Source organism: Macaca nemestrina, chromosome 10 (genome assembly GCF_043159975.1).
Source record: "Macaca nemestrina isolate mMacNem1 chromosome 10, mMacNem.hap1, whole genome shotgun sequence".
Classification (NCBI taxonomy): domain Eukaryota; kingdom Metazoa; phylum Chordata; class Mammalia; order Primates; family Cercopithecidae; genus Macaca; species Macaca nemestrina.
Genome location: NC_092134.1, coordinates 38,476,912 through 38,500,139, shown reverse-complemented (window position 1 = coordinate 38,500,139; position 23,228 = coordinate 38,476,912). Strand labels below are relative to the sequence as shown.

At 44.4% G+C, this 23,228-nt stretch overlaps 1 protein-coding gene across 7 annotated transcripts in view; it reads right to left on the bottom strand.

Annotated features, from left to right (window-relative positions):
• LOC105483690 (transmembrane and coiled-coil domain family 3) overlaps positions 1-23,228 on the bottom strand; it is a 308,537-nt gene that overhangs the window by 71,796 nt on the left and 213,513 nt on the right. The window contains exon 1 of one of the 7 annotated variants that reach the window (XM_011744670.3): positions 12,511-12,716. The exons of 5 other annotated variants lie outside the window; for them this stretch is intronic. In XM_011744670.3, coding sequence (XP_011742972.1) covers positions 12,511-12,588 — 78 coding nt within the window. In that variant the 5' untranslated portion in view covers positions 12,589-12,716. Of the gene's footprint in view, positions 1-6,836; positions 11,565-12,510; positions 12,717-23,228 lie in introns of those variants that run through there. One more of the 7 variants, XM_071071303.1, reaches the window with a different exon arrangement.

Sequence of the window (23,228 nt, the reverse complement as noted above, 5' to 3'; positions counted from 1 at the left end):
CCTTAGCTCCCAGTGTTCAACACAGAGTAGGTGCAGTGTTCAGCTTGGCAATATCCTAATTTAAAATGCACATGCCCTTTGGCTGAGCAATTCCATACTTATGAATTTAGCCTGCTAACATATTCCTCACACGTGCAAAAATAAGTAATGACCAAAGATTGGAAGCAATATACTTGTCCTTTAATAAGGAAATTGTTAAATAAATGATGGTATAGCCATACATGGGGATCCTGTGCAGCAATTAAAACAAGACAAATTAATCTGAATTGATATGGATCAAGAGTAGAATATGCTTTTCAGCTTCTCAAGTCCCACAGTACAATTTCACAACATACACACATTCACTCAACAGTCAGTATTTACAAAGCTCCAACTATGGCCAATGCTCCATGCCTAGATAAAAAGAACACAACTATCTCCATGCAAGAGGATGGAGCAGGTGCCCACAGGTACAGAGGGAGGCATGGGAGTCCACAAAGAAAGGAGACCGGAGTTCAAGGGCCAAGAGTGGGTGAAAAGCAAAGGTCAGATGGGAGACTCTGGATGTCTAAGAAGCTGGGCTTCGGTCCTATTGAAGAATTTGAAGCAAAACATTGACAAGACACTATGCAAAATATACACTCAATGTAAAAATAAAAGAGTGATCTGGCTGGAGAAGGTCATAATCTAGGGGCCATCTCTGATGTCACTAGAGGTGTCTTAAGGTATCTCAACTTGAGCACTTAAGCTGAGTCACGTGGGACATGCTCTTTCCCCCGTGCCTGAAGATGTGTTCATATTAAAAACATGAGGACAGCATGAGGTCCTCTTGCACCATGCCGTCTTACAGGGTGGATTCAAAGTAGACATTTGCCACCTCTTTCTCCTCTGGAGAAATATCTATAAGCACCCCTCTCAAGCATCTTCACATGCATCCCTTCACCCGTTCTGCACTCAACATGTAGGATGGAATGGAAGCAGCACACTCTTCCTTGCATTTCTTCCATCTTCCTTCCTGTCTTCCACGCTTTCTAGTGGGGCTTTCAGGCACTGTGCCTGATGCCAATACATAAAGCCTGAACAGCTCTTACTGAATGGGCTTCATATTGTCAGATAAATTAAATCTATGCCAACCAGTGATTCAGCTACAAATAGAGGCCACCTGTTCCAATTAGTGAGATTAAAATAGTACCCTGCTGACTATCTGAAGCCAAGTTCAGGCTTTCTGGATGATCACAACATCTTGACAAAGACAGAGAAAAGGGACTTTTGGCCCCAACACAGAATTGAACACACTGGAGTAAATATATTTAGGTGCTGAAGCACAGCTTTCACTAAAGGCATTCTTTATTTTTGGACGAGTGCTTATATTGAAATTTCTGTGCAAGGCTGCAGCTCAAGGCACCATTTAATTTCCTTCCATTACAACAAGCCTACATACACATCTTAATTAGGTTCAAGTTTACTTCAGAAATACATGGAGCTCAAATTTCTTCTCCACCCACTATCTGTCCTTGCCTGAAATTCCCAAAGAATTCATATTTTCTGGATGTTCCACTCTTCGGCCTATGGTAGTCCACTACCTCAGTTTCTCCCAGGTCATAGTTGTCAGAAGACTAAAGAGGAAATAATACAGAGAGAAGCAAGCTCAGCTCATTTCCAAGCTCCTTCAAGTATTTCCACCTAGATGAGACTACCTTCGACTTATCAGACCGGGCTTCTGTTCATCCCAGTAACAATCGTTCATATTGAACTAAATCAATTGATAAGGCTGGGTGTGGTGGCTCACTTCTATAATCCCAGCACTTTGGGAAGGCTGAGGCAGGTGGATCACTTGAGGCCAGGAGTTTGAGACCAGCTTGGCCAAAATGGCCAAACCCCATCTCTACTAAAAATACAAAAAAATTAGCCAGGCGTAGTGGTGGGCGCCTGTAGTTCCAGCTACTGGGGAGGCTGAGGCAGGAGAATCACTTGAACCTGGGAGGCGGAGGCTGCAGTGAGCCAAGATGGCACCACTACACTCCAGTCTGGGCTGGAGTAAATAAATAAATAAGTAAATAAATAAATAAATTGATCCATACCTCATTTGGTATAAAAGGATTTAAGATAGATTACAGGAAACACATATATGTAAACACACACACACACACACACACACACACACACACACACACACTTTGAAACCAGGCCAGAAAAAATATAAATTAGAAAAGGAAGCCAAAATCAAGAGGTAAGAAAAAAAAAGAAGAGAAAAAGAAGCAGGCTATAAAAACCTCACTCGGTTCAGCTGAAATTTGGATCTGGGTTCCTGTTGGCCAAAATAAAAAAGGAAAACACTCACTAACTCAATTTTTCACAACCCATGAGTGGGAAAATTGTTTCTAAGCATCTTCTAGACCATGGGTCTAAAGATAAATATTTCATGAAGGAACGAAAGGAGATGATACATTAAGACCAGGGTTTTCCTAGATGATTCTGAATTATTTTAGGTAGCATAAGACGAAAGCATTAAATAACACAGAATCACAGTGAGTGAGTTATTTCCTTTTCAATCCTCAATCCAATTCAGTTGATTCAGTCCAGGAAAAGTCTCTGGTGCTAAAAACTTTCTAACATTGCTTCAACACTTGCTAATCTAGTTTTGTTGAGACAGGGTCTCGCCGTCACCCAGGCTGGAGTGCACTGGCGCAATCAAGGCTCACTGCAGCCTCACCCCTCCCACCTCACCCCTCCCAGGGCTCAGGCGATCCTCCCACCTCAGCCTCCTGAGTAGCTGAGACCATATGTATGCATCACCACATCCAGCTAATTTTTGTATTTTTTGTAGAGATGGGGTTTGGCCATGTTGCTCAGGCTGGTCTCAAACTCCTGGGCTTAAGCAATCCACCCACCTTGGCTTCCCACAGGGCTGGTAATACAGACATGAGCCACCACACCCAGTGCTAATCTACTTCTTAATCTGGTGCTGGGAGGCCTCAAACTCAGAAAATATGTAGCTAGAATAGTGACACTGATACTTTGAAAACAAATTTAAGTTTTAAGGAGATAACCGATTTAGAAATATCAAGCAAATAACAGTGTAGGTGGTATGAGGCTGTGTGTCGTAGATGTGGGAATGACTGAACTTTGGGAAACTGTGGTAGACCACGAAGGACTCAAAGTCAGAACAACAAATGCTGTAATGGGTTTCCCAACACCGCTTCTAATGGCTGCTCACACAGCCGCTAAGTGAAAGAGCTGACATTCAAGCTTCACTACAGAGTCCATTTCCTGATGCTTTACTCTGCTGCTCAAATCCAGAGGTAAGCTAAGAGAGTGACATTGGGGGCAATGAGGAAAAGACAGATGATCAACATTTAAGAGGTAAACCACTGGGGCCAGGTGTGGTGGCTCATGCCTGTAATCCCGGCACTTTGGGAGGCCAAGGCAGGCAGATCACCTGAGGGCAGGAGTTGGAGACCAGCCTGGTCAACATGGTGAAACCCTGTCTCTACTAAAAATACAAAAATTAGCTCAGGGTGGTGGTGCGTGCCTGTAGTCCCAGCTACTCAGGAGGCTGAGGCAGGAGAATTGCTTGAACCTGGGAGGCAGAGGTTGCAGTGAGCCAAGATTGCGCCACTGCACTCCAGCCTGGGCAACAGATCCAGATCCTGTCTCAAATAAAAAAAAAAAAAGAAGTAAACCACTGGGTGCCTGGGTAGGGTTGGGGATTGAGGCAGCAGCTCAGGCATCTGGTTTGCTGACTGGCTGTATGGGAAAAGTATAATATTAACCAGGAATAGAAGAGCGGTCGAAAGAATGAATTTGATATACAGACTTTGAGATGCCTGTGGAACAACAGGTAGGTGGAAATATCTCATAGGGTACAGTAAAAGTCATATTTTACTCCCGGGCTAGGCTCTCAAATCAGCATGTAAGGCAGAAGTCAGATGGGCTTTTTCTAGGGGGACGCTTCACTGGGGATTGCAACAGACATGCTGTCTCTCCATGGGCCGTCGGACTCAAGTCCTGTCCTTCCCCTAGTGTTGGAGCAGATAATTGTCTCTTTGGTCAAGGACTACGTGAAGTTTTAGGCTTGGGTTTAGGGGTTGTGTTGTATTGTATGAAAATTTTATACACTGAAAACACTTGGTGCTAGAAGAGACTCTTAAGGTGAGACTCACAGAACGGAGAGCTTTGGAGACCAGGGCAGATTCGGGTTGAATTCTAAGTCAAATGCACATATGATGAGCTCCACGACTTATGCGTCTGGCATACTTTTTTCCCCAATATCCCACCCCAACAAGTAGAAGGTCAGGACATGGATGAACTCTTCATTTTGCAAAACTTTATACTGAAAAAATGAAGACACTAAGAGGGACCACAAAAAATATATATATTTTTTTAAGTAGCAACAATCCAGTGCAGCTAAGTAGTTTGATACATGAATTGTCACCTGTCTTTGCCCCAGTGCCCCCACAAAAACCCATAAATAAATTCAGAAGAAGAATGGCCTAACATGGTGTCATTCAAATTCACTTTTTTAACCTAGAAAAGTCACAAAAACTTAAATTTGTTCATATCTACTGAAAATAATTTTAAATTCTCATTCCACCCTTATAACTTAGCAATTAATTTGATATTTAAAAATTATTTAAAGCAATCCTTTTTAAAGACAGAAGATGGTATAACGGTTAGTCCCAATCAGTCTGTATTAATTACATAATTGTACTGGTTACAGTCTGGCTGGTGTCATTTTCTCCTTCTGCAAATGGAATGGTCTGGAGTTAATGTCTAAATTTCCTTCCAGTTCTACCATGGTAAATCCTTGAGTCTAACTTTCCAACCCTCTGCCTTCATACCTTTAATCCAGTCAAGCCAGGGTTCCACAGAGAGTTCTGGTGTGGACACCAGGCTATGTTTTCTAGTTGCTTTAAACTGCCCCTTGTAATGTTTTTAGTTGGCACAGTCTCCTCGAATGCCTTTAAGACCCGAGGAAGATACAGGTTTACAATCAGCCATTTAAAATGTGGCTTCCTCAGGTGACCGGCACTAAATGGGATGCATTTCAGGAAGCAATCCTTGAAAAGATCTGGTCTCTGGAGAGAAGTCAAAGTGTTGGAAATCACACCCACAGTCTCTGCTCAATTGCAGCTCCTGCAATGGCCAGACAACTACACCACTGTTACATACTGTTACTATTATTCCTCTCCCATCTGAACATTAACTGAGCATTTAGCAGGTGCTGACACTCAACAGTGCTTTCTACGTACCACACCGTTTAATTCTCACAATAGTCTTCCAAGGGAAGTATTGTAACAACCCTTGTAGAAACCTAACTTTGGTACCATATTGCAGGGTACACTATAGAAAGTCAAACTGGGCTGGGTGCAGTGGCTAACGCCTGTAATCCCAGCACTTTGGGAGGCCAAGATGGGTGAATCACGAGGTCAGAAGACTGAGACCATCCTGGCCAACACGGTGAAACCCCGTCTCTACTAAAATACAAAAAAAGTAGCTGGGTGAGGGGGCGTGCACCTGTAGTCCCAGCTACTTGGGAGGCTGAGACCGGGGAATCACGTGAACCTGGGCAGCGGAGGTTTCAGTGAGCCAAGATTGCACCACTGCACTCCAGCCTGGCGACAGAGCAAGACTACGTCTGGAAAAAAAAAAACAAAAAACAAAGTCAACCGAGGCAGCTGACTCCAAGACTGGCACTCTTAACCACTTCAGTGCACTCCCCCAAAGTGTGATGTTCTGCAGGGGACACAAGAAGGCATGGTTTAATATTACAGGGGACTTCACAGAAAGATCACTAGGTAGGTGACTGATGATATGGCTCAAAAGAAGGTGTGAACCCACAGGCCAGTCATGAGGATCTACTGAGGAGACACATGTTTGCGGGCATGTCTTGAACTCGATGGTCACAAGGCACCACCTTCATCTTGCTATTCTATAGTCCATCCTCGGGAGACCAAACATCAGGCGAAAACACGGTTCTTTAATGATCTTAAATCATGAGCTTATTCGACAGCCTTTAAGACTTCAAACTACTAGCAAAATTCTCATATCCTAGGCATTATTAAAAGTTCATGAATTATCATCCTGTATCATTCATTCACATGTTTACTGGGAACATACGACTATGTGCAAAAGACTGGCAATGTGTGTGTCATAAGAATTAGAGCACACAATTAGGGTAAGTGCCCAGCAGATGCTGTACACATCCATCCCCAGGCACCCAGCTAGTTTAGAAAGACTGGGCTGCTCTCCAGTGTTCGCCATGGAGGCAGACAGGGAAGTGGTGAAGAATCAAGCTCTGGAGTTGAGACAGATACAGGTTCAAACCGTAGCTCTACCATCGTTTCCTAATAGACAGAATATCTTAGAGAAATTATTAATCTGCCTGGGCCTCAGTCTCCCCATCTGTAAAATGGAAAAGCAGGATATTGTAGAAGATCAAGGAGATGGTGTATTTGAAGTGCTTCATGTTACCTGGTGTACAGTAAGCATGCAGTACACATTAACTATTATTGTGACTGCAGTCTTCCTTTCACTTATGTTCTTTTTATCTCCTTACAGAGGAATAATCCACAAATACACTATGGTTTCTTTCAGGCAGCATCCCTCCCAAGTTGACAGAAGCAGGTGGCCTATGCACAAATCATATATCCTGATGTTCCCTTTCGAAGGAATGAAAAGTCCTCATTCTGATTCACAGTACGGTGATTCATGGTTCTCTTCCTTTTCTCTTGTCACCCTCCTCCCCTCCACCGAAAACACGAAAACACAATTAAGAAACCACAGGGCTGAAAGCTGCAAAGTCTTCTAAGTCAAACTGTGGGCATTTTCCAAGTAGGACTAGGTTGATTTCTGACCTTAGCAGCAGCCCTGGAAATTCAGGCAGAGGGTCTGAAGCAAAACACACCCTGTGATCGAACTTGGTAGCAGCTGTCTGGGTGCTCTCTGCAGCGGATGTGACAGGCGGGTGAGCTGGTGGTGGCTGGCAATTCCTTCTCCTTTAAAGGGAGAGCCTGCAACAAAGTACAGCTCAAAAAACACACATCGCATCACTTTGCTCATCCTAAATGTAAGAAAAACCTGGCTTGAGACACTGATCATTATCCAGTCTCTTTAACAAGCTCTTTAGAATAAAACAAAGCACTGGTGAAAACGATATCCGTGTACTACTCAGCTTACCACTTCACTGGGTCAGTGTCCTCTAGGACAGAGGTCAGTTTCCACTCCCCCTACTTCCTGTCCAGGGAGTAAGCATGTGATCATCAACTTATTACATCACTACCCAACCAGTTCCACTGCTAGAAGGGCTACAGCATCCTCTTCTTCACTGCCTTTGGTCATTACTCATCATGTAATTGTAGATGGATTTCCAAACCACAGAATACTTGAAGATATACAACAGGTGGCACTCATGCTCGACACAAGTTTTACTTCAGATGTTAGAGATTTCTGCATGTATTATCATCATGTCCTCCTGTAAAAGACAGGGGTATTGTCTGGAGCCACAAGTATAAATGAGATACACCCACCAGATACTAAGCTTCCACAGAAACCAGACTGTTTCATTTACCATTGTATTCCTGATGCCTAGATCAGCAACCAGCACACAGAACGTGCTCAGTACGTATTTTTTGAATAAGTGAAGCATCTTGCTCTCAAAGTGCCAATGTCTATAGTTTATAAATACACGTAAGCATTAAACATATAAACAGTTAATGTGATGAGAAACATGACGCAAGGAGACACAAAATGCTAGCAATGCTAGAAAAGTCTATACTTTTCATAAACTTAGCAGCCTTTCCATTTCCAAGCTCACAAACCCCTCTTTCATATAGTACAGGTCCCCGATTCAAAATGCTTGGAACCAGAAGTGTTTCAGATTTCAGATTCTGGAATTTGTTTTGTTTTGTTTTGTTTTGGAGATGGAGTCTCGCTCTGTTGCCCAGGCTGGAGTCCAATGGCACAATCTCGGCTCACTACAACCTCTGCCTCCCAGGTTCAAGTGATTCTCCTGCCTCAGCCTCCCTAGTAGCTGGGATTACAGGCACCCGCCACCATGCCCAGCTAATTTTTTTGTATTTTTAGTAGAGACCGGATTTGACCATGTTGGCCAGGCTGGTCTCAAACTCCTGAACTCAAGTGATCTACCCACCTGGGCCTCCCAAAGTGTTGGGATTACAGGCATGAGTCACTACACCCGGCCTTGGAATCTTTGTATTACACTTACTGGTTGAGCATTCCAAATAGAAATATCTGAAACCAGAAATGCTCCTGTAAGCATTTCCTTTGAGCATCATGTTGACGCTCAAAAAGTTTTGGATTTTGGAGCATTTTGGATGTTGGTTTTTGGACTGAGATGCTCAGCCTGTAGTAAAAGTGGTGACCATCTATTGATTTCTTATTGTGCACCTGGCATGGAGTTAAACATTTTATAGGCATTACCGAATTTATTCCTGAGAACACCCCTATTATGTAGAAGTGGAAACTAAGGCTTAGAGTGATTACAGGATCCAAGATTGCACTGGTAGCAAAAAGCACTGGTATAAGATCTGTATTCTGGGGACTATCCTGATGCAAATGGCTCTGTAGGGAAAATAATATGGTCCTTGCATGCAGGATGGAACAGAAGTTGGTGAAGGTCATAAGCAACTAAGGTGGGGGATGATTGGGAGATATGGAAGAAACCAGTTCCAGAGAAATGTCCGAGAAAGGTGCAGCGGTACTGCTAATAGGTTAGAGAGATGGGGGAGGGCAGGCACTCAAGATGACTAGCAGTTCTGATTAGTAGTGGCACCAACAAAATAGAAAAAAATTATTAACCTGACATATAGACAAATATAGCTTTTTCACCCAATGAGAGAACATAAATTTAAAAAAGAATTTTTTTAAATAGCTAATATTTGAGTGCACACACCTTTTTTTTTTTTTTTTTTTTTTTTTTTTAACAAATACTTTCTTATTTAAGACACATGATCACTCCCAGAAGAGTGGAGTATTACCTCTTTCACAAATGGGAAACTGGAGGCTCAGAAAGGCTATTTAGGACCTTGCCCTAGTGATCACCTAGTCAAGAAGCTCGAAGAGCCAGAATACAATCCACATAGGTCCAGAGCCTCAGCTGTCCACCACTATACCCAAGTGGCTGGAGAGGTCATTTTAGACCATTTAAAATGAAAACCAACTAAAAGAAAACCTAATTCACACATCATTAATAAAAGCCAGTTACTATATAGAAAGCCAGTACTGTATAGAAAGCAGACAGCCTGTATTCTTAAAAAGATGATAGGCTTTAACTATCTAGGGCATGAAAAAAAAAAGTAGGAGTCTAATTATGGATGCTCTTTCTTTTAAAGTAGAGAGATATGTGCATCAAGTTAACAAGCACCATTTCTGAGTTTTACAAGATGAAGTTTTAAAATGTGAATGATCCTGACTTGTCAGCTTAGCAACAATCACAGAATTCATTACTTACATTTCACTAAGTGGGGAGGGGTTATCTAGGTTAGTCCACCTGGCTATAAAAATAGATTTCTGCAATGTGGGAAGAGTACACTGCCTCATTATTATTCCAGTCTCAAAGGCTGAAATAAGCCCAGCAAGAGAGACCATGTAGCTTCCCTGTCATCTCAACAGGTATCGATTTTGAATTTAAAAAATGACTATTCAGTAACGAAGAACTTCATCTCATGGAGTCTTAGCCCACTCCTAGGCAGAAACTCCATATCCCTGAAAGATTAATCAATTCTTCCCATGAACCCCCAGTTCTCATTAGCATTTTTAGGGGAGCTAATTTACCAAATGAGTTCATAAAAGGGTTCTTTTTAAATCCTATACTAGTTTCCTCCCAAGGAGATGGTGACATCAAGGAATTACCACTTGATGTTTTCCTCTTGCATCACATACTTTCAGGGTGTCAGGAAAACATATCTTTACAGCTGCATCTAAGTGAGTTCCACAATACAGGAGCTATGATCATTTAAGGGGATGAATACTTTCTGCACAGTAAAATTGCTGTTTTCCCTTCATTACAACAGACTTATCGTAGCCTCAGGACAGACTTGAAATTACATCAACCCTGCTTGGAAAAGTTCTTAGGAGTTTACAAAAATTTCACCAGTTCTACATATTCCTCGCTGTCTCAGTAATAAAAAACCTAAAAGCAGATAGTTGAGAAGTTTAAACTGGGACCTCAAGAAGTCCAGCATCACTGTAGTAGAATTTGTGATTATGGTCTGCTAAAGTTCTAGCCCTTCTCTGACTTCTTCTCTTCACTAGATCTGACTGGCCCAATGTGCTAATTTTGGATAATCAGCACATATAATGTCTAAATCAGTTTTAATACACAGCTAAATTAAAAATTGGGTATCTCCATGCTAATACAAGGCAGCAGGTACAATAATATTGTCAGTAGAATTGTTTTATTTATTTATTTATTTAGAGACGGAGTCTAGCTCTGTCACCCAGGCTGACGCGATCTCAGTTCACCCCAACCTCTGCCTCCCAGGTTCAAGCAAGTCTCTGCCTCACCCTCCTGAGTAGCTGGGATTACAGGCGCCCACCACCACGCCCGGCTAATGTTTGTATTTTTAGTAGAGACGGGGTTTCACTATCTTGGCCAGGCTGGTCTTGAACTCCTGACCTGGTGATCCACCCATCTCAGTCTCCCAAAGTTCTGCGATTACAGGCGTGGGCCACTGCCCCCCGCCGGTCAGCAGAATTTTAAAGAAAATCAAGAAATCTTCATATAAGGTTTTGACTTTTTAACAGAAAAGGCTGGTGTAGACAGGGAACGGTGGCAGATGTGGCAGAAACACAGTCTGCAGTTATGTTACACATTTCCTTTACCACATTGCACCTAAGCAGTTGAGGCACAAACTTTATCACCACCATTTTACAGGTTATGAAGAGTGAGTTTTGTAAAGTTGCATGAGTTTTGCCAAACCACTTAAATGAGTTGACAATGAGCCATCCATCCCGCTAAGATTACTAATCTTGTTTACACAAGAAGATCACAGTTGTGACAAAAAACAAGCTTTCACATTTTTTTCAAGTCTGCAACATTAACTTTACAGAATCCTCTCAATTACAAATGCATTTGAAAATGATCTCCTTTTCTTCATAGTTCTGTTAACTAGTATTACAGTTATCCCAGAAGAAACATCTACCTGTGGGTAAGCACAGATCTTCAATGTTTATTCCAAATGGAGTTTCTGGTTATTTTCACAGCAAACTGTTAGGAAACTTTTAAAGAAAGTGCAAAAATAAGAGAATTGGGGGGTTGAGATGAGAGCACGAGGTATTACTCCACCGAATATATTCAATCTATAAAAACTCAAATCATTCTTTCAAAATGATTAACAGATGCTAAAGGAAAAAGGGAAAGTGGGCAGTAAACCAGGGACTCATTGCTTCACTTCTGGGGCAATCGATTACTACTTCAAATTATGAGTGAAGACCCAAATCCTGCACAAAGGGCAGCAACACAACCCCGTCACTGTTGCTACTATTTCCATCCAGTTGGTCTCTCGATCTCTGAGGTGGTGGGCCAGAATCTGAGCCCGGCTCTACCTCCGTGAACTTTACACAGAGGCTGACACCCAAATCCCCAGTTCTCGGACAAGCGAGTAAGTAGTTGGCGGAGCAAAGAACAACTCCAGGTGCCTTCTGCCAGAACAGATGCCAGCGTGGAGGAGGTGCTTTGTTAAATGGCACTTCAATCAGCCGTGGGGAGAACGGGTTACAGAGCCTCACATCCAGCCTCGACGATTCAACAGCCCGGGAGGGCAAAGGTATTCACCGGGGAGGGCGAGGCTTCCTCTCCCAGGAGAGACCCGCGCTCGGGCTGCGGCCTCCGTCTTTATTTTGAAGCCCTACAGGGCTTGTCTCTGCAGCAGGCTCAGAATGAGCTATTTTCGCCCACAGCCAAAATCAGCAACAGCAAATTACACTGCAAACAATGGCGAGGGCGCCTGCTCGGCTTGGCTCGAAACTCCGGAGAGGCAGCGCAAAGATTCTGACTTTTCACTTGGGCAGAGCCCGTCCGCCGCCTCCCCGCGATCCGGCTGCGCACCGCGCTCGGGCTCCGGCCACACGCCCCAAGGACCAGGAGACTGGGCGGCTGCCGGGACATTCGGCGGGGAGGGCACCGTCACACCCGGGGCGAGACCCCGGAGACCCGGACACGCGTGGCCGCGGGTGGCGGGATTCCCTCGCGGCGCGGCGGGCGCTCCCTGGCGGGGAGGGAGGCGGAGCCCGGGCCGTCGGGGAACCGGGCGTCCCGCACAGAGCGCGGGGACCTGGGCGCCGCGAGGGGCAGGTGGACCTGGGGTTCAGGAACCGCAGCCCGGGCTCCGACGCCCCCCCTCCGCCCACCCTTTCAGCTCGGAGGATCTGGGAGGTACGGACCTCCGGCGGCAACGGAGGCCGGCGGCGAAACGCAGGGGGCGCGTGGGTTAGCGCCGAGCCGCCGCCCCAGCCCGCCTCGCCCCCGGGCCCACGCGCACCCGCCGCCCTCCAGCCCGCGGCGCTCACCCGACTCTTGCAGCGGTGGTGCCGGCCGGGGTCCGAGTAGGTCCGGTCCACGGTGAGCGCCGTGTCGCTGCCCGGCATCTCCGCGCTCCGGCCGGGAACTTTCCCGTCTCCTGGGGCTGCCGCGCCGCGAGCTGCCGGCCGTGCTCCGGCTCACCCCGGGAGCCGCGGGCGAGGGGGCGGCGCGGCTGCTGCAGCTGTTGCCTCTGGTGCCGACACCCGCGCGGCCGCCCTGCGCCGCCGCCGCGGGGTGGGGGAGGCGGGGCAGGAGGCGAGAGTCTCCTCCCCCTTCCCTTCTCCCCGCCTCCCCCGCGCCCCGCAGCCGCCGGGACCCCACCCACCCGCGACCCGGCGGGCAACGTCTTCGCCTATCCTCGCCTCCCTCCCTGGCTGAAACTTGATTCCACCCCCTCCCACACAGCCCTCTTTCTCCCCAAAAGATGAGCGACATCCACACTACACTATCTGTTGACTTACTTTGTATATAAAAGGTGGCTGTTACCGCAAGAAGTTGACACTTGCCTTAAATGTCTCTTTTTATGTTATTCTTCATTCAACAGGCACTTATTGGGCAGCTGCCATGTACCAGACCCCGGACTAGAGACCAGAGATTTAAAATAAGAAATGAAATAAAATAAAAGACTCCCCCCGCACCACAATTGCCCTGAGCATAGAGCATACTTCCACTTAAACTAAGATCCTACTGTGTTGTGTATTTTAATGTTGCATGTCTGGCTCACCTTTATGTTTTAAGCTACTTGGAAATCAGGATATCTTTTCATTCTAGTATTCCCCATTCCCAGTGATCAGTCCCTGTCCACAAGGAATTTGGAGTCTCGTAGAGGAAGGACCACTGGTGAACAATTTAAGTATCAGTAACCCCAAACAAAATTCAGAACACCTGCGCCGGCTCTGTAGGGTGTACAGTGGGAGACTGGGCTGAAATATTTAAAGTGCAGCTGTTCCAGAGAGGACCTAGAGCCCAATGTGACCAGCCCAGGGGAAGGGAAGGATTTGCCCCGCCCTTCATAGGGTTCAAGGGGAGGGTAGAGCAGGCCGAAGAAAACTTTGGAGTCCCAAAAATCAGAGGTACATTTGGGAAAACCTCAAGTCATCAGTTTTGGGGAGTGTCCTCAGGAACAGGAAGACATGATGGAAAAGAAGGCGGAGACCATGCAGGATCTTCGTTCAAGGGTAAGAAGTTCAACCTTATTCTGTGGGAACTAGGCAGCTGCTGGAGATTCCTGAACAGGGAAATGATAGCATGAGAATGGAAGTTTAAGGAGAAGGTATATCTGACATCAGGGTGAAGCAGCGAATAAAGATGGGCAAAACACACGGGCTAGAAGGCCACTGTAAAGACAGAACAGCCTAATTATCCTTCAGAAGGAGACTAGGTAAATAAATGATGGTACATCATCCAACAGAATATTTGGTAACTGGAAATAGAAATGAGGCAGCCCTCTATGAATAGCTTTGGAAGCATATCTAAGGTACATGGTTAAGTGGAAAAAAAGCAATGTGCAGGATAATATATATGGCATTCCACTATGTATGTAAAAACAATATATGTTATGTGCTTCTACATGCATGACATATATCTGGGAGGATAAACAAGAAACTAGGGAAATAGACAAGAAATTGATGCCAAGAGAGGGGAACCAGGTAGCTAGAAGGCAGAGATAGGAGAGAGATCTATTTTTCACTGTGTATACTTTTGAAACTTGAATGTTTACACTGTGGGCATATATTAACTATTCAAAAAGTAAAATTTTTTTAAAAATGTTTTTTAGAGCTAGGGTATCTGTTGCCCAGGCTGGGGTGCAGTGGCACAATCATAGCTCACTGCAGCCTCAAATTCTTGGGCTCTAGGGAGCCTCCCACTTCAGTTTCCCAAGTAGCTAGAACTACAGGTATGCGCCACCATTTCTGGCTAATTTTAAAAATACATTTTTGTAAAGGCAGGGTTAAAACTAACTTAAGAAGAAATTGAAAGTCCCATGTAGTCCTTAAGCCATTCAAAAAATTAAATCAACACTTTTAAAATACCCACCTACAGCTACCCCAACACACAACTATACCAGGCCCAGAGAGTTTTTCGGGTAAGTTCTTTGAAAGAAGAGAAGAGAAATATCAAACGTTGAGGGTGTGTGTGTGTGTGTGTGTGTGTGTGTGTGTGTGTGTGTCTGTGTGTGTGTTGGAGCGAGATTTTAGCTAGGGTGGCTAGAGAAGTCCTCCGTGATAAGGTGATCTTTGAGCAGAGACTTGGGAAATGAGGAAGCCAGAAGTATAGACATCTGAAAATTTCCAACAAACGGAAAGTCAAGGGCCCTGAACATTTTGGGAGTGTTCAAGGAAGAGCAAGGAGGCCCAGTGGGAAGGAGATGAGGTCAGAGATATTTCAGAGGGCCAGATCATATAGGGACTTTCAGTTCATTTTAAGAACTTTAATTTTGAGGAATATGGGAAGATTTGGAAATTTCTGAGCAAAGGAGTGGCATGATCTACCTTTTCACTTGGATTAAAAAAAAAAAAATTGATCCGTACCTCACAGCATAAACAAAAACCAACACCAGATAGAGGAAAAAGAAAGAAAGAAAAAATTAGCTGGACATGGTGGCTTGCACCTGTAATCCCAGCTGTTCAGGAGGCTGAAGCAAGAGGATCACTTGAGCCCAGGAATTCAGCCTGGGCAACAGAGTGAGACCTGTCTAAAAAAAATTAAAAATTAAAAAACAAACAAACAAAAAATCTGGCCGGGAGTGGTGGCTCACGCCTGTAATCCCAACACTTTGGGAGGCTGAGGCCAGCAGATCACCTGAGGTCAGAAGTTCGAGACCAGCCTGGCCAACATGGAGAAACCCCGTCTCTACTAAAAATACAAAATTAGCATGGTGGCACATGCCTGTAATCACAGCTACTTGGGAGGCTAAGGCAGGAGAATCCGTTGAACTCAGGGGGCAGAGGGTGCGGTGAGCTGAGATCACGCCATTGTACTTCAGCCTAGGCAACAAGAACAAAACTCTGTCTCAAAATAAAATAAAAAATAAAATAAAATAAAAATAAAAATAAAATAAAAAACCAGATTAAAGACTTAAAGGGGAAAAAACACAACTTAAAATTATCAGAAGAAAATGAAAGCATATCATTATTATCATCTCAAGTAAAAAATAAACAGGACACAACAAGCATAAACCACAAAGATTTGACATTTAAAAATTTAAACTTCTGCTTATGAAAATAAACAATAAAGTGAAAAAATAAGCCACAGACTGAACTCCAGCTTAAAAAAAAAAAAAATCAATATGGACAAATTTCACAAACAATACTGAGAAACATAAAAAGCAAACCACAAAAAATTACTTGCAGTGAGATTCATGTAGGCTGTGTGATAGCTCATGTCTATAATCCCAGCACTTCAGGAGGCTAAGGTGGGAGGATCACTTGAGCCCAGGAGTTCGAGACCAGCCTGGGCAATATAGTGAGACCTTGTCTCCACAAAAAAAAAAAAAAAAAAAAAAAAAAGATTCATGTAAAGTTTTTCTTTGGTTGTTTTTGTTTGTTTGGTTTTGGTTTTGAGACAGAGTCTCACTCTGTTGCCTAGGCTGGAGTGCAGTGGCACGATCACAGTTCACTGCAACCTCTGGCTCCCGAGTTAAAGTGATTCTCATGCCTCGGCCTCCTGAGTATCTGGATTACAGGTGTGCGCCACCACGCCCGGCTAATTTTTGTATTTTTAGTAGACATGGGGTTTCACCATGTTGGCCAGGCTGGTCTTGAACTCCTGGCCTCAAGTGATCCACCTGCCTCAGCCTCCCAAAGTGCTGAATTGCAGGTGTGAACCACCATGCCCAGCCTTCCTGTAAAGTTTAAGAAAAGCAAGAGCATACTAAACACAAATTTCAGGACAGTATCTCTGGTGGGGAGATGAAGAAGGCTTCAATAGAAGAGGGGTACACAATTATAAATATATAATGCTTTTTAACAAATGACTGTTGGTACACTGGATGTACATTCATTCATACATATACACAATAGTTCAGAATAATTTAAAATTTTAAAGGTAACAAAGACTCAAAGGAACAGATATAGTGATCTCCTTAATTCTGGAATTCAAATCACCAGTTAGGGGTACCTTCTCAAATAAATAAACATAATAGCACTTTATGTGTGAATAAACTCAGAGAGGCCCTGACAAACCAGGGTTGGGCTTTGCTCGGGGGTACCAACGGGCATCTACTTTCCATTTCTATTACTGTCTTGATGTTTCTTAGAATTCCATCCTGGAATGCTGACCCTCAATGAGAAGGATAAATTAAAACTTTATTAGGCTCATTTAAATTTCAATTAACAAAGGATGTTCTTTTTTAGATCACTTAAATTTATTTCATAAGCTAGTTGCCCAAAAGCTGCTCTGCTGGGCACTCATACAAAATTATTTTTTAAAAATATACAAATTAAATAGCACAAGAGCAAGCTCCCCAGAACAGAAAGAAAACAATCAGTGCTGATCGCCATCTGGCTCTCCTTTTGGGAGGCAGAACCCAAGGGGAAAACAGACCACATCGCCTCCTTTGGACGCAATGCCAATGCCTAGGGTTTTGTCAGCTCTGGAGAGAGAGGGAGAGGGTGAGTGCAGGTGCAAATTCCTCCTGTCAATGTAAGAATTCTGTGCCTTTCATACCTCCAAGAGCCTCTCTTTGCAGAAAGTAATGGAAAATATAACACTGTTAAAATAACAAATGCAGTCAGAACAATAAGAAATACAAAGGTTCACACCTAAGGTGTGAAATAAGAATTTACTTGCAAAGTGTAAGGAAGGAGCACAACAAGGCAGCAGATGCTAAAAGCACCAAAGAAGAGACCAGGTCATTTGAGCTGTAATAGTTTAAAGTTTGGAGTGATGGTGAAAGGCCTATGAAAAGAGGTAGGATTACACTTGACTCTTGTAGTGTGTGTTTGTTGTTTCAGCCTGCCCAGCATCCCACCCCTTTTTCTGAAGACAGTACCTAGGTTTTCTTTTGGGACCTATCCTACTCCTACTTTTAATCCAAATGGTTTAGATGAGGCAGACCATTCCCATCCTTGGATCCAGAGAGAGGCATGTCATCCAGCCTTGGCCAGTCAGAGTCACTGTGGCTTGTGCAGGGATAGGCAGGTGAGCTAATCAGAGCCGATGAGAGTCATCCCTAGACTTTTGCCAGAACTGCTGGGAAAGCCTATGCCCTTCCAGTGGGCATTGCTAAGCTGGTGCAATGCAAGCCTGATGCTGTAGTGGACATCCTTCCACCATCTAAAGACAGCCTCCCTGGGAAAGCAGAGCCATGAAACGGAGAAAGACTTCTTACTAAATCTTTAGAGCACTAGATCCAGCATTTTCCATTTACTATAGCTGCATGACAAATCACCTTAAAATGCTTTGGCTTGGCCGGGTGCAGTGGCTCACGCCAGCAATCCCAGCACTTTGAGAGGCCGAGGCAGGTGGAACACCTGAGGTCAGGAGTTCGAGACCAGCCTGACCAACATGGTGAAACCCCATCTCTACTAAAAATACAAAAATTAGCTGGTGGGCACCTGTACAGGTGGTGGGCACCTGTAATCCCAGCTACTCAGGAGGCCAAGGCAGGAGAATTGCTTGAACCCGGGAGGTGGAGGTTGCAGTGAGCCAAGATCATGCCACTGCACTCTAGCCTGGGTGAGAGCAAGACTCCATCTCAAAAAAAAAAAAAAAAAAAAAAAATGTATTGGCTTACGACAATAACTACCGCTCATTAGCTCATGATTCTGCAATCTGGGCAGGTCTCCAAAGGAGATGAGGTGTCTTTTCTCTGTTCCATGTGGCACTGGGTCGGGCTAGTGTATCCAAGATGGCTTCATTCACATGTGTGACATTATGATACATATATATACACACATATTGGTTTTCATCCATGGTTCCTGGCTCATAATTACCAATGCCCCTGTAATAGTCTGTTGGCATGATTTTGGGGCACTTTAGATCCCAGAAGCCAGCCTCAGAAGCCTTATCCTGCCCTCGTTCCACCTGTTCTTTTCTCTCCCAAAGGAAGGAACCTTCCTCCGCCTTTCTGTCATGCAGCTGGCCGTGAAGAAATTCTCTGACCTACCTTGTCTGACTATAGGACATAAGGCTCATTTCAGAAGGGGTCCTGCCCCACACCCTGGAGGAAAGCATGCTGCGCAGAGAAGCCAAGAAGAATCTGAACAGACAGGCCTTGCTGGATCTTGCCACTCAGTCTCTCAGTATTAGATCATATACCCTTTTGCCCAGTCACATTTCTACATGGTTGTCAATCATGCCTATCCAGTGACATCTCCATAAAAGGCCCAAGAAGACAGGGTTCGGGGGCTTCTGGATAGCTGGACATCTATGGAGGGTGGTGTACTCAGGGAGGACACAGAAGCCCTGAGCTCCTTCCCTTACCTCACCCCATGCATTTCTTCATCTGTGTCCTTTCTGATATCCTTTATACTAAACCAGTAAATGTAAAACATAAGTTTCCCTGAGTTCTGTGAGCTGCTCTAGCAAATTAGTCAAACCCAAAATGGGGGTCATGGGAACCCCCACGTGAAGCCGGTCCGCCAGAAGTTCTAAAGGCCTGGGCTTGTGACTGGCATCTGAAGGGCAGTCTAGGGGACTCAGCCTTCCATCTGTGGGGTCTGACGCTATCTCCAGGTAGACCTGGAGGACACCAGCTGGTGTCCAGAACTGATTCTTACTTGGTGTTTAGGGAAGCCCTTCTCCCACATTTGGTCACAGAAGTCTTCTGTGTTGATTGTTTTTGTGGTGTGAGAACAGAGGAAAAACATAGTTTGAGTTGATTTTTCTACAAACAATGTGTCAGCACCTATAAGACTTAGGGTGGCTGGAATGGTGGGAGCTGGCCGGGCCTCTGTCTTTATTTTCATATGTTTATAGTTTTTTAAAAACTTTTTTTTTTTTTCCTTTTAGAGACAGGATCTTATTCTGTCACCTGGGCTAGAATGTGATGGCATGATCATAGCTCCTGGCAGCCTCGAACTCCCAGATTCAAGCGATCCTGCCACCTCATTCTCCTGAGTAGCTGGGACTACAGGTGCATCAGCACGCCTGGCTAATTTATTTTTTGTAGTGTCAGGGTCTTGGTGTGTGCCTAGGCTGATCTTAACTCTTGGCCTCTCCCACCTCAGCCTCCCACAGCTGGGATTATAGGCATGAGCCACTGTAGCTGGCCTGTTTATACTTTTTTTTTTTTTTTTTTTTTTTTTTTGAGACGGAGTCTTGCTCTGTCACCCAGGCTGGAGTGCAGTGGCCTGATCTCGGCTCACTGCAAGCTCCGCCTCCCGGGTTTACGCCATTCTCCTGCCTCAGCCTCCCGAGTAGCTGGGACTGCAGGCGCCCGCCACCTCGCCCGGCTAGTTTTTTGTATTTTTTAGTAGAGACGGGGTTTCACCGTGTTAGCCAGGATGGCCTCGATCTCCTGACCTCGTGATCCGCCCGTCTCGGCCTCCCAAAGTGCTGGGATTATAGGCTTGAGCCACCGCGCCCGGCCCCTGTTTATACTTTTTTAAATACACTTTTTTATAGTCCTCATCTTGCAGGAATCCCCTCTCTCCATCAGGGTAGTTGGACTTTTTTACATGGTGGATGCCTTCTAACACAGCAAAAACAAAAGCTGCCAAATCTCCTAAGGCCTAGCCTAGAATTGGCAGATTATCACTTCCATCACATTCTATTGGTCATGGCAAGTCAAAAGTCCAGCTCAGACTCCAGGGGAGGAGAAATGGGGTCCACCTGTTGATGGAAGGAGTGATGTGCACACAGATGGGAGAAATTGCTCACTGTCATTTTGGCAGCTGATCCACCACACCAGCCTTGCCCCCTTTTCGGTGACATGAAGCAATGGATTCCTCTTTTTGCTCAGGCCTGTTAGAGATGGGTTTCTGATTCCTGCAACCCAAAGAATCCTGTCTAATGCAACATTCAATGCAGGGTATGGGCAGAAAGAAGACAAGGAAAAGGGCAGCATTTCAAGAGAAGGCAAGAACTTTGAACAGCACAAATAAAGGGAGAATCAACAGAGGATTCTGGTGGGGGCGCCGAGGACTGTAGAATTTTCTCAGGCCACTAGCTTGAGCCTTCTGTGATCAGTCCACCCCAGATGACCTGTGAACCGCTCAACTAATTATATTCTGGACTAATTTTTTCAATACAAAGGTTACAATATTTTTTTTTTTTTTTTGAGATGGAGTCTTGCTCAGTCGCCCAGGCTGGAGTGTGATGGCTCGATCTCAGCTCACTGCAAGCTCCGCCTCCTGGGTTCTCGCCATTCTCCTGCCTCAGCCTCCCGAGTAGCTGGGACTACAGGCACCCGCCACCTCGCCCGGCTAGTTTTTTGTATTTTTACTAGAGACGGGGTTTCACCGTGTTAGCCAGGATGGTCTCGATCTCCTGACCTCGTGATCCGCCCGTCTCGGCCTCCCAAAGTGCTGGGATTACAGGCGTGAGCCACCGCGCCTGGCCACAATATATTTTTAAAAAAAATGTTTCATGCAATAATTTCTATGCTTCCCCCCAGACACACTAGGGTGTAGGTTACCTGAAGGAAAGGACTGTACTTTCTAGGTACGTGTAGGCATTCCTGACTGTTCTTAACATAGTATTCAATAAATGCTTGAGATCAACATTATTAAATGTCTACTTATTTTCTAGGCATTAGGGTTTTAAAAAATGACTCTGACATAAGCAAAAACTAGTGTCTGTTCCTAAGGGGTTGGAATGGGTAAGAGGAAAGGATGAAAATTCACTGAATGATGGATGTTACCAATTTTCACCTACTAAGTAGTTAATGACGTTTGTGAGTTCTCCAGTCATTTATTGAGCACCTTTGGTGTGACAGCCTCTGTTCTTGGTGCCGAGAATATAGCAATGAGTGAGACATCCAGAAGGGACAGCCCATCTAGACAATGAGGCAGACACCCCCCAAAATGTTGCTGTAGATGCCAAGATAGTTATGTGCTCGACATGGTAGTAGGACAAAGGAAGGAGGTGGTCTCCTCACGTAGCTCACTTCCTTAGATGTTTCAGTCCTGCGGTCATCGCAGCAGGGAGAAGGAGACACAAGGAAAGCCAGATGTTGAAGACAAAAGTGCAAGTCTCTTGTAAAGGAAAGGAAAATGCATTTCTTTTCATATGCCAGTTTGATTTAATAGTGCAGGGAAGTGTTCCCTTTGGGGGAAAGATTCATAAGACAAAAAGTACAACAAGCTCCCCCACCACAAGGATATAAGAACAGAGCAAAAGGAAGAATAAATCAGGGTTTTAAAATGTATTCTACTAGCTTGAGGTGAACACATGCTGATCAGCTCTACACATCTATATTACAGACAGATACATAGAAATGCCTATGTTGCGGGTCAGCAGCTTTCCGGCCTGATGCAAACATGAATCTCTAATTCTAACTACATGGTTTATAGCCAACTAAAAATGACCACACCCTTAATATTTACATCTAATTTCTAACATAGCATGTTCTATGTGACTGCAAAGAAACAATCACTGCTGTTTATTTAGTGTTAGCAATGATCTGGCACAGAAGTCCGAAACTTCGACTTGGCAAGATTTTGATTAAAAACAGGAAAGTAGACAGACTCAATTGAAACTTTGCAGGCTAGGGAACTTGCCTTTGAATATTCCTTTTTTTTAGCAAATGCAACAATTCCATGCTATTGATTTCTCAAGAGCAATGAGAAAATTCTCCAAGCAGCCTTCAAGTGTCCTGGGAGATGGTCTTCAACATGTGCCTTGCCTGCAGACTTGAGGCTACATTAAGAAGTACAAACATGTATTTTACCTCATCAAAAGTGAACGCTTTTGCTTCTCAAAAAACTCTGATAAGAGAATAAAAAGACAAGATACAGATGGGAAGATATTTACAAAACCAAACATATAACAAGTGATGAGTACCTAGAATGTATAAAGAATTCTCAAAACTCTATAGTAAAAAAATAATCCTTGGCCAGGCACAGTGTCTCGCATCTGCAATCCCAGCACTTTAGGAGGCCAAGGCGGCAGATCACTTGAGGTCAGGAGTTCAAAATCAGCCTGGCCAATATGGTGAAGTCCTGTCTCTACTAAAAACACAAAAAAATTAGCTGGGCGTGGTGGTGGGTGCCTGTAATCTCAGCTGCTTGGGAGGCTGAGGCAGGAGAATCACTTGAACCCAGGAGGTGGAGATTGCAGTGAGCCAAGATCGCGGCACTGCACTCCAGCCTCGGAGACAGAGCAAGACTCCAACTCAAATAAAAATAAACAATAAACAATCCAATTTAAAAATGAGCAAAATATAGGAACAGACATTTCACTGAAGAGACTATACTAATGGCAAATAAACACACGAAAAGATGTTAAATGTCATTAGCCATTAGGGAAATGCAAATTAAAACCACAATGAGATGTTACTGCTCACTTATCAGAATGTCTACAATAAAAACGAGTTATAACACATATTGCTGGCAAGGATGTGGAGAAACTAGATAAATCATAGATTGCTGGAAGGAATGTAAAATGGTTCAGCCTCTCTGGAAAGCAATTTGACCGTTTTTTATAAAACTAAAACATGCAAATCCCATCTGACCCAGCAATTGCACTCTCAGGCATTTATCCCAGAAAGAAAACACGTTCAAACAGAAACCTATACAGAAATATTCACAGCAGCTTTATT